Here is a 12,148-nt window from a genome sequence, read left to right on the forward strand (position 1 = left end):
GGGCCAGGGCCCACCTCTGTGGCACTCACAGGGTGGAGACAGGAGGAGCCCATTAGAACCTGAAGGTCACAATACTTTCTGTGTCCAGAGCAATGAAACTGCTTAAATCCATTTGGGCTCCCTGTGTCCCTACCAGCACATCCTATGGAAGTATGGCAAGCCCGCCTTGCAGGTACCACCATACTGATGTTCATGAACTGTGTAACGGCTTGAGCCACACAAGGCGGAAGCTAGTAAGAACTCTGAGGAAAGATTCTATTGGAAGGCATTATAGCTCTTACTATCTTGTTCCACAAACAGAATAATCCTAGGCCCTCTTAGGGTGATTTGATAGGATACCAAGAAACATGGCATACCATTCTGAAGCAACAGTATATTCAACAGCTGAGAGTACAAAAAATTGACAATTACATTTAAGAAAAAAATCCTAACAGATGACGTAATAGAAGGAAAAACTGCAGAATGTCATAAGGTGTAATACCACATAGACATTCTGAACAATCAGGCAGCATCTTGCTACACCTGCTGAGTCCCCTAGGCATGCGTTCACTCTTCCGCCCTCGAGATGAGAAACATGGGGGACAAGTAATTAGTTACAATGTACAACTCAGAGGTCAACTGTGTATTTGAATACTGGCACAATTGTTAGCAGCATGATTTGGAGCAAATTAGTTCAATTAACTGAACCTCATCTATAAAATAAAATTTCATTAAGTTGTGCTTAAATGAAATAACACATATAAAACACTCAGAGCATGGCACATAGCAGGTATTTAATAAATGCTAGTTACTCTTATTTATTATAAACCACAGTGAAACATACCAATGAAATGTAAGTATTAGTGGCTGTTTTAATTAAATCTAAGCAATTACATGTTTACTTTTTTATTTTTTAACGTTTGTTTATTTTTCAGAAAGAGAGAGACAGAGTACAAGCAAGGGAGGGGCAGAGAGACAGACCCAGAATCTGCAGCAAGCTCCAGGCTCTGACCTGTCAGCACAGAGCCCAATGTTAGGTTTGAACCCACAAACCATGAGATCATGACCTGACCAGAAGTCTGATGCTTAACTGCGCAACCCAGGCATTCCAACAATTACATATATTTTAAATAATTTCCAAGTGTCTTTTTCCAAGCACAAAACTAGTGATTGCTACTCAAGAAAATGTTGTTTTCCTTACATTAACAGAGGAAGAGGGAAAACAGAAGTCTTTATTTGCGTTTATGTACTTTCATAAGCTATATATACTTCTGCCATAACTCAATGAATACAATCTTTTAACCAATTTCCAGTAAGCATCTTGAGAAACAGTTATTTTCAGTAGAGGTGTTTCATCACTCATTATGTGTGTCTGTGTATCAAATAGTGTTTAAACACTCCAAAATAAAAACATGCAACAGTGTTTTATAAAATAAATGAAATAAATGGCAGTTAAGATATATGACATGCAATTTCAGTTTCACTACACAGAAAAGGTTACAAAGAACTTACAGTGTTATGAACAAGTTAAAAGAATAGGTAACAATAACGTGATTACCATTTTTATATCTATGAGCTCTTTTGAAAAAAACTTATCCATCAATGTTTTGTATATATAAACCCAAATCCACTATTAATACATATATGTATGCAAAAAGCTTCTATTTTAAATGAAAATGAGTTGCTTAACTGATGAAAAGACAAATGGTGTGAATAATTTTAAAGGCAGAGTTTAAGAATTAGAGAAATATTATATGCTGGGAGTTTTCTGATTATGGATTCAATTTCATTGTTAGTAACTGGTCTGTTCGAATTTTATATTTCTTCCTGATTCACTTTCGGAAGGTCATATAAGCATTTATCCATTTCTTCCAGACTGCCCAATTTTCGGCATAGAATTTATCATAACATTCTTTCATAAACCTTTGTATGTCTGTGGTGTCAGTTGTTATTTGATTTTATTGGTTAGAGTCCCCTCTCTTTTTTTACTGATGAATTTGTATAAAGGAATATCAATCTGGCTGATCTTTTCAAAGAACCAGCTCCTGGTTTCACAGATATTTTCTACTGCTTTTTAGACTATTCCATTTATTTCACTCTAATCTTTATTATTTCCTTTCTTCTACTGCCTATGGGCTTTGTTTGTTCTTTTTGTAGCACCTTAGGTTATGAGGTAAGGATGCTGAAAGTTTCTGGGGGTTTTTTTGAGGTAGGCTGATGTTACTGTAAAATAATTCCCCTTAGAACAGCTTCTGCTGCATCCCAAAAATTTTAAACTGTTATGATTTCATTTTCATTTGCCTCCATGTATGTTTGATTTCCTCTTTGATTTCTTGGTTGACCCATTCATTGTCTAATCGCATGTTATTAAAACTTGAAGTATTTGTGTTCTTTCCAGATTCTTTCTTGTGCTTGATTTCTAGTTTCATAGCACTGTAGTCAAAAGACTTGCATGATGGGATTTCAATGTTTTTTTCAATTCACTGAATTGTGGCCTAGCAAGTGATCTATTCTGGAGGATGTTCCATATGCAAGTGGAAAGAATCTGTCTTCTTTTTTCAGGATGGAATGCTCTGAATATATCTGTTAGGGCAAATGAACCTAAGAAACCATTCAAAGCCACTATTTCCTTATTGATTTTCTCTCTGAAAGATCTATCCATTGATGTAAATGGGGTGTTAAGGTGTAAAATGTACTGTACAATTGAATCAATAATCAAAAAAAAAATCCCAACAAACTAATATCCAGGACCAGGCTTCATAGATAAATTTTATGAAACATTTAAAGAGTTAATACCTATTCTTCTCAAATTATTTCAAAATAGAAGACAAACTTCCAAATTCATTCTATGATGCCAACACTACCCTGATACCAAAACCATACAGACACTACAAAGAACACGACAGTTCAATATCTCTGATTAAGATAGATGTAAACATTTTCAACAAAATATTAGCTAACCAAATCCAGTAACACTTTAAGATAATCATTTACCACAATCAAGTGAGATTCATTCCACAGATGTAAGAGTGCTTCAATATTCCCAAATCAATGTGATACATCATATTAACAAGAAAAAAGGTGAAAAACACATGGTCACCTCAATAGAAGCAGGAAAAAAACATTTGACAAAATATAATATTTACTGATAATAAAAACACTCAACAAACTAGGTTTAGAGGGAACTACATCTCAACATAATAAAGACTATAAATGAAAAATCCATTATACTTTACTCAGCAACCATACTCAATGGTAAAAAACAGAAGTTTCCTTATAAGATCAGGAAAATGACAAGAATGTCTACTCTCACCATTTCTATTCAACATGGTATCTGTGGTCCTAGCTGCAACAATCAAACAAGAGAGAGAAATAAAAGCATCCAAATTAGAAACGAAGAAAACTGTCCCTTTTTGCAAATCTGTCAGGATGCTATAAATAAAAAACCCTAAAGATTCCACCAAAACACTACTAAAACTGACACATGAATTCAGAAATCACACAAGATACAAAATTAACATACAGAAATCCACTGCATTTCTTTACATTAATATGGAAAGAGCAGGAGAAGTAATTATGAAAACAATCCCACTTAAAATTGAACCAAAAAGAATAAAGTACCTAGGAAATAAACTTAATCAAGAACATGGAAGACTTCTAATTCAAAACTATAAAACAATAATGAGAGAAATTAGAAATGACACAAATAGAAAGATATTCCATGCTTATAGTTTGGAAGAACCGATATTATTAAAATGTTCATACTACCCAAAGCAATCTACAGACTGAATCCAATCCTTGCCCACATTTTAAACAGAACTAGAATAAATAATCCCAAAATCTGTATGGAATCACAAAAGATTCCAAGTAGCCAGAGCTATCTTGAAAAAGAACAACAAAGCTGGAGGTATTACAATCTTATTTTTCAAGACATACTACTAAGTTACAGTAATCAAAACAAAAACAGACACAAAGATCAATGGAACAAACCAGAAAGCCCACAAATAAACCAGTCTTACATGATCAAAGTATGACAAAGGAAGCAAAAATATAAAATGGGGCTAAGGTAGTCTCTTCAACAAATAGTGCAGGGAAAATTGGACACTTAGATACAAAAGAATGAAACTGGACTTTTTTAAATGTTTATTTCTGAGAAAGCACATAAGCACAAACAGGGGAGGGACAGAAAGGGAGAGAGAGAGAATCCCAAGCAAGCGCTATCCTGTCAGCACAGAATCCGACAAGGGGCTCGAATTCACCAACCATGAGATCTGGGCCAAAATCAAGAGTCAGACATGTAACTGACTGAGCCACCCAGACACCCCAAAACTGGACCACTTTCTTACCCCACACACAAAAATAAACTCAAAATAAACTAAAGACCTAAATGTGAAACCAGAAGCCATAAAACTTCTAGAAAACACAGGCAGTAATTCCTCTGACATCAGCCATATAAACATTTTTCTAGATATGTCTCCGAAGTCAAGGGAAACAAAGGCAAAATTAAACTATTGGGACTATATTAAAATAAAAAGGCTTTTGCATAGCAAAGGAAACAACAAATGATACCAACAAAACAAGGCAACCTAATGAATGGGAGAAGATATTTGCAAATGATATATTGGATAAAAGGTTAATATCCAAAATACATAAAGAATTTACATAACTCAACACCAAAAATGTAAATAGTCATTTTTAAAAGGGCAGTGGACCTGGATGGGCTTTTCTTTCCCCAAAAAATACAGAGACGGGCAACAGACACATGAAAAGAGGATCAACATCATGAATCATCAGGAAAACGCAAATCAAAACGCACAATGATATATCAGCTTAAACCTGTCAGAATGGTGGAATCAAAACGACAAGGAATAACAACTGTTGGAAGGATATGGAGAAAAAGGAGCCCTCATGTCCTGTTGGTGGAAATGAAAATCGAAGCAGCTATTGTGCAAAACAGTATGGTGCATCCTCAAAAATTAAAAATAGAAATGCTGCATGATCCAGTAATTCACTAGCGGTATCTACGCAAAGAAAATAAAAACACTATTTTGAAAAGATAAATACAGCCCTTTATTAGCTCCAGCATTATTTACAAGAGCCAAGATACGGAAGCAAGCCAAGTAATCAAAGATGACTGCAGAAAATAAGGTACACACACACACACACACACACACACACACACACACACACACAGAGAGAGGAATATTACTCAGGCATAAAAAAGAATGAAATTTTGCCATTTGCAACAGTATGGATGGACCTAGAAGGTATAATGCTAAGTGAAATAAGCCAGACAGTGTCAGACCAACAGATATGATTTTGGAGTGATGCCCAGGTGGCTCAGTTAGGCCTCTGACTCTGGCTCAGGTCATGATCTCATGGTTCATGGGTTCGAGCCCTACATCTGGCTCTGTGCTGACAGCTCAGAGCCTGGAGCCTGCTTCGGATTCTGTCTCCCCCTCTTTCTGCCCCTCCACCACTTATGGTCTCTGTCTCTGTCTCTCTCTCAAAAATAAATATACAATAGAGTATGATTACATTCCTGTTAAGAAACAAATGAGCAAGCAAAAAAAAAGAGACAGAGACAGAGACAGAAAGGGAGACCAAAAAAAAAACCAGACTCTTCAATAAGGAGAACAGTTGACAGAGGTGAGGTGGGTGGGGCAATGAGTGACCGAGATGAAGCGGATTAAGAGTACAACTAGCTCATGATGGGCACTGAGAAACGTACAGAATTGTCGCATCATTCTATTATTCACCTGAAACCAATAAAGCACTATAATTATACTTCAATAGAAAATCTTAATGAAAATTTCTGAAAATAAAAATAAAAATAAAAATTAGAGAACAGCACTAAAGGAACCAGAGCACCATATAAAATCCTTGTACAGGAATGAATGAAAAACAAATCATACATAAAGGTAAAACAGTGTCCAACTAGAGAGTAACAGAAAGAAAAATCTTCGATCAAGACTGCTATAAAGTCATTTTAATCAACAAAAACATATTAAACTTACTGCCTATCCATTTTTAAACTCTTCTCTATTACTCCTAAGACCACATATCCCAGCTAGCCCCCACACAGTCCCTGTTACCTCACCCAAATTATTAACTGCACCTTTTCTCCCCTTCCAAGTGTCCAAGTTTGGACAATAAATTACTTGGTCACCCTACTTCTACTACCTGGCTCCTCCTGGCCATAGCTATTATCCTCGCACTGGCCCAGATGTCAAAGTATTATAGAGATATTCTGAAACAGATTAAATAAACTTCATCTGTACTTACAATGTACTTCCACTAACATTATAATGTTATCTCAAATTCATATGGGGAAACTCCATGTGAATCTCACTTAAAGGGACACACTGTGAAAATATTTAACAAGGAAAAACCTCACTGGAAATGGAGGAAGGAAATGCTGAAGGGGAGCTGCCCCACACAACACGCTTGAGGCAGCACACTTTACATAAGCCGATGGGAAGCAGCCTACCTTACCAGGAGTAGAATCAGAGACTTTCTTGTGGCCCAGCAATAATCAAGCAATGAGAGCCACAGCCACTCTGCTGATGGAGTCATCACAGCCCCGAACTCGCTCTCCTCCAACGGACTTCTGCTCCAAAACAGCGCCTCCCAACTCCCTTCCTTCCTCTGCGAGAAGAATCCCCACTCCTTGGTTCTCCAGACCTGCCTGTCCTTCACTGTAGCTGACATGTCCTAAATTGCAATTTCTCTACTACTCCCAAATAAACCCACTGTGCCGGTCAGTAAACTAACGGCCAATTTGATTTTTAAGGTTGGAATTGTATGATGTCAGATGGAAGATCCACAGCAGATTAAATCCTTGAGGAAGGATCATCATATACCCATTAGATCCCTTCACTCTGTCACCTTCCACAAGTGGCCTTTCCGTTTGGTTTGGTTCAATCTCCTCTCAGACTCAAACTTCCTCCCTTTGACTGAACTCTCCAACTTTATTCAGGATCTGCTTTTGTTTTTGTGATGGCAAAACGCTTTTGGTAGTCCTCATTTATTTTCTAGGCTTTAAGCTAAGATCCTAAAAATCCAAATCCTCTAAATTCTCTCAGGAGGATTCTCCTTCTGGAACCCTCAGTAGTTTTGTGTTTAAAATTTATGTTCCTTCCACAGGAACATTTTTAAGAAAACAGACCAACTTAACCAAACATAGTTTAGAACTCCAATGGCTATTATGAGGAACTTTTAACCTCTCTAAACATGTTTTTCTGAGAACGAAAATTAGAAAGCCAGGCGTCTGAAATTAAACACACAGGGGATGCCTATTTTAATTGGTACCTGGAGGCTTCCAAATGTATCCAACACTCTAAACTCACCTCATTACAAAATAACATGTCCAAATTAACTTAAGTGAACAAACAACTGAAAGAAAACACGAAAGCTTCTGAGACCTCTTTCTCCTCACCTTAATCTTTGTCTCCAAGCGTGCAACACCCATGCTGTGCCAAGCCTTTGCCCCCCCCCCCCCCTCCCAACCAGCTTCCTCCTTCCCTTCTGTACGGTCTCTAGCTCCATACCCTCTCCTTCCTCATTCTAACTCTTGCATTGAACTTCCCTTTTCTCTGAAATCTTCCCCATTTTCTACTCTCCTGGACCCAGTAAAACCTGTCCCTTTCCAGATTTTTTAATTTTTTCAATTTTTTTAATTTATTTTTGAGAGAGCGCAAGCAGGGGAGGGTCAAAGAGAGAGGGAGACACAGAATCTGAAGCAGGCTCCAGGCTCTGAGCAGTCAGCACAGAGCCCGACGTGGGGCTCCAACCCACAAACTGTGAGATCATGACCTGAGCCAGATACTTAACCGACTGAGCCACTCAGGCGCCTCTCCAGATCTTTTTTAAGGTTTATTTATTTATTTTGAAAAGGAGAGACAGCATGTGTGCACATGAATAAGGGCAGAGAGAAGGTGAGAGAGAATCCCAAGCAGGCTCCACGCTATCAGCACAGAGCTTGATTCAAAACTCAATCTCACGAACCGCAAGATCATGACCTGCCCTGAAATCGAGTGTTGGACACTGCGCGGACTAAGCCGGCCAGGTGTCCCAAACCTGCCCCTTTCCAATCAGACCTACTGGAGAGTTCAGGGAAGATGGGAGAAGTAAGAGGATCCTGAGCTCACCTCCTCTCACAAGGATGTTGAGATAAAAGCTACATATATACAACTAACTCGGAAAATGACCTGAGGACTGGCAGAATCGACTTTCCACAATTAATCAGAGAGGAGGCCACATCAAAATTGGCAGGAGATGGAGAGAATGGTTTGGGAACCAAACCACCTGTAGGAGTCTTACAAAGTCAAAGTATTTAGCACACAAATAAAAAAAATCTGAACTTAATATTCAAAATAAATTTTCTTTTTGAAACCACAATAAAACAGTGGTTTGTCCTATAATTTTATAAAGCTCTTATGTAAGAAGATGTATATTTAAAATATATTCCAATTTTATTTATCTTTTAAGGTTCATTTTTTAGATACATTCCAATTCTCTATAACAAGTTTTAGACAGAATTAAAATTTCTTTTTAATTTTTAATTTTGTTAGTTTCCCCTGTGAAGAAAATGTCTATTATTCCTCCAAATTTTTTGATCCATTTAACAGGTATCCTGAGATTACAAGATAAGTGAGCTGTTTAAAATAAGCCTGATTTCCAACTATTTATTTTCACAAGTAACCACTACACGGTGCAATTCCGAATTGCACAGTGCTGTGTAATTTCAGAACTATGGGCTTTAAAATCACTCCGAGGATGGTTTCTCTACATCCTCATAGGCTTGTTTTATTCTTCCCCACCTTACAGCCATCTTCTCTTCCAACTGCGCTTGGACCACAAGCTCCCGCATCAAACATGCAAGCACTGTCCTTGCACAGACGACTTCATCGTGCCCCACTACTGCATAAGGTCAAATCCCTGCATGCGTACATACAGACACACACACATACCCAGGTACGTGTACGTACGTTCATCTCCCTGCGGTTCTACTCCTCTAACTCCTGACTGATACGTAATACTGCCACTTGAATTTTATTGCCACTGCTAACAGTCTTATATTAAATGTTATCCTATGCTCTATCATACTTGCTTTGTTGATTTTTGAGGCCACCATTTAAAAGTATATAAAACTAAAAGGGCAAGTTTGCTCGACGTAGTAGGCAGAAATCTACAATAAAGCCCAAGGACCCATACCCTTATGTAATTTCCTCTCCTGAGTATGGGCAAGCCCTGTGAGTGTGACAGAATAGCATTCCCATAATGTTTCCTTACCTGGCAAAGATTTGCAGGTGTGTCGAGTTCCCCTCTTCAGTTAACCTGGAGTTTATACTGGGTGGGCCTGAGCTAATCAGATGAGGATTCTAGAAGAAAACGAAGTATCAGAGAGGCGATCCTATAGAAAGCAGTCATTCTGAACCGTCTGTGGAGGGGGCCACATGCCTAGGACATGAGAGTGGCCTCAGAAAGCGGAGAAACAGCCAGCAAGAAAATCAGAACTCGGTTCTACAACTGGCAGGAAACGAATTCTGCTAACTGAGTGAGCTGGGAAGAGGAGCTAGAGATCCAAACGAGAATGTAGCCCAGTCACAGCTTAATTTCAGCTTTGTGACACCCCGAATAGAAAACCTAGCTATGCCATGTCCAGATTTTCTAACTATATAAATGATCAGATTTAAAAAATGAGTGTTATTTTAAGTCACTAAATTGGCACTAATTTGTTATGCACTGATAGAAAACTAATATACTCACAAACCACTGTTGTATTTATATCCTATTTCATAATGCTCACCGTGGGTTATTCATCTTACAAGAAGGAGATAAGAATGATGGAAAGATAAATTGCAACACACTTCTATTATTGGTTACATCACATTTTCCGAGAGGTAAAAGGATTCTAAAAAAAGACATTTTATATACAAACTACAAATGATAACATCTCAGAGGAAAACCACGAGACAAGTGGTAAGTCCCTGCAGTAACTCTGTAATGACACTCCCAGTTAGGAGGAAATGCTGGGAAGAGTTTTCAATTGCCCAAATATCCAAAGCGACAGGCTCCTGCCTAGGTGTTATTGCCACTGTTTTTCTATTTCTTTCTGCAGTATGAAAGCTTACTTAAAAACTGATTCTGACTTCTACTTCTTATGGTCTTGAGCATTTATATCCAGAAATCATACATTATTGATATACTTTTAATCAGAGAACTATGAATTACTATGGATTCATATTGGCTTACAATCCATACAATGGTCCACAGCTGAAACGGCCTATTAGGAATTTAGCTGAAGTTGATAATGTTAAACAAAAGGCTGTCGTTTGCAGAAGATCAAATGTTGCCAAATTTGCACAAGATCATTTAAACAGAAGCAATATTCCATACATCTATGAAATACTGCAAACATGAAATAGTTTATCTTATTCATAAAAATGTCCTAATATCAGGAAATTGATCTGAGATCTTGGAAGCAAGCTATGAGAGAAGTGAAGGTTACCATTAACTGCCTAACAATTTCTCATGTTAAGACTGCAATCCTGGGGGCGCTGGGTGGCTCAGTCCGTTAAGCGTCCGGCTTCAGCTCAGGTCATGATCTCAAGGTTCATGGGCTCGAGCCCTGCGTCAGGCTCTGTGCTGACAGCTAGCTCAGAGCCTGGAGCCTGCTTCCGGTTCTGTGTCTCCCTCTCTCTCTGACCCTCCCCCGCTCACACTGTCTGTCTCTCTCTCTCAAAAAAAAATTTTTTTTAATTTTTTTAAAAAAAGACTGCAATCCTGTCACCTAATGAAAGGAAAAGGGATAAGTAAAATTTTCACAATCATAACCAATTCCTTACATCTTCTGTACCTGTGATGAATGTGCCCATAATGTCTTGGCTAGAACCCCTAGGACTATGAAGATAGAAAGCATTCATTCTCCTTAACTTTCCCCCAGCGGCAAGGATAGAGTCCGCATCCTTTTGTTCTTCACCACCACATAAAAACTCCTGTTCCTTCATAAATCACACCTTCAAATTAAAACAGTCTCTGCTTTCCTTAGTCATTGTCATCTGATGATCTCTAGGTCACTACCCTTCAGCCTCCCTTTATGCTGAAGATGGAAAAAGTCCTCATGAACACCTTACACCTAGCTTTCAGCCCCTCCCTCATCATTTCTAGTAACTAACCTCAAGTCGATTTCAGCCCCCCACAAGCCGGCTCCCGGGACTACGTCATCTCTGAAATAAGTTCACACAAGCTACTAATGACAAAAACTTGTTCTTCCATATTGTTCCTGCCACAACATGCCTACTGTTTCACTCTCACTGGGACCTTTATTGCTTCCCCTCTCAGCACCTCACAGTCTTTATGTTCTGCATTATTCACTCCACAGCCTCTCTTCGACTTTCCTTTCCATTCCTCTGGCCCATCCACCTGGAATCAATCCAACTACCTACATCTCTGGTTGCTACAACTGGCCTTCTGAGCTCAGCTAGAGGAAAACAAGAAAAGAAATCAAGTCTGAATTGTATTCAACACGTGACTTACAAATTTAGATGGTACTTCCTGTGATTTAACACTTTTTTGTTTTCTAAGGAAAATTACCTACTCAAGCTATTTAAAATTGTATTCGTGTCCTAAGCCTCCCAATCCGACCAGCTTAGTCCTACTTCCCACTTTATAGAGCCCTCTACCAAGAGAAGAACAAATTTATCTGTTATCTGCACCCCTTTTATCCATTCCTATCAAAATGTAAGAGGTCAATACTCCATGTAACAATCCAAAGAGCTTATATTACAACACACTAACATCTGCAAATCTCAGCATTTAAAAATAAATAAAGGTGCATTTCCCCACCTTATGGGTTGGCAGAGAGACCCTGCTCGTCCCAGTCTGCAGGCTGGGAGAGCACCCACCACGTCCAACATCCCCAGGCACCCTCCCAGAGGTAGAGAGAACGGCAAAGCATGCGATGACACTTAGGCCTCTGCCTAGAGCTGACGCAAAACACATCTGCTCACGTTTCACTGGCCATAGTAATTCATGTGGCCATGTCTGAGTTCACTGGAGTAGGAAAGTGGAATCCTATCATGTGTGTGGAAGAAAACCAAACAGATGAAGAGCCCTAAGAAGTATCACATTTCTATGCAAAACTAATTCCACCTGATGTTTTGAT

The 12,148-nt window shown here is 38.5% G+C and overlaps 1 protein-coding gene across 4 annotated transcripts in view; it reads right to left on the bottom strand.

Moving 5' to 3' along the window:
- The window catches only part of TUSC3 (tumor suppressor candidate 3), a 241,272-nt gene that overhangs the window by 211,401 nt on the left and 17,723 nt on the right, over positions 1-12,148 (bottom strand). Inside the window, exon 1 of one of the 4 annotated variants that reach the window (XM_029935244.1) lies at positions 7,329-7,361. The exons of the other annotated variants lie outside the window; for them this stretch is intronic. Within the exon in view, the coding sequence (XP_029791104.1) occupies positions 7,329-7,346 (18 nt within the window). The 5' untranslated portion in view covers positions 7,347-7,361. Of the gene's footprint in view, positions 1-7,328; positions 7,362-12,148 lie in introns of those variants that run through there. 4 annotated transcript variants of the gene reach the window in all.

Source organism: Suricata suricatta, chromosome 1 (genome assembly GCF_006229205.1).
Source record: "Suricata suricatta isolate VVHF042 chromosome 1, meerkat_22Aug2017_6uvM2_HiC, whole genome shotgun sequence".
In the NCBI taxonomy this organism is placed as follows: Eukaryota; Metazoa; Chordata; class Mammalia; order Carnivora; family Herpestidae; genus Suricata; species Suricata suricatta.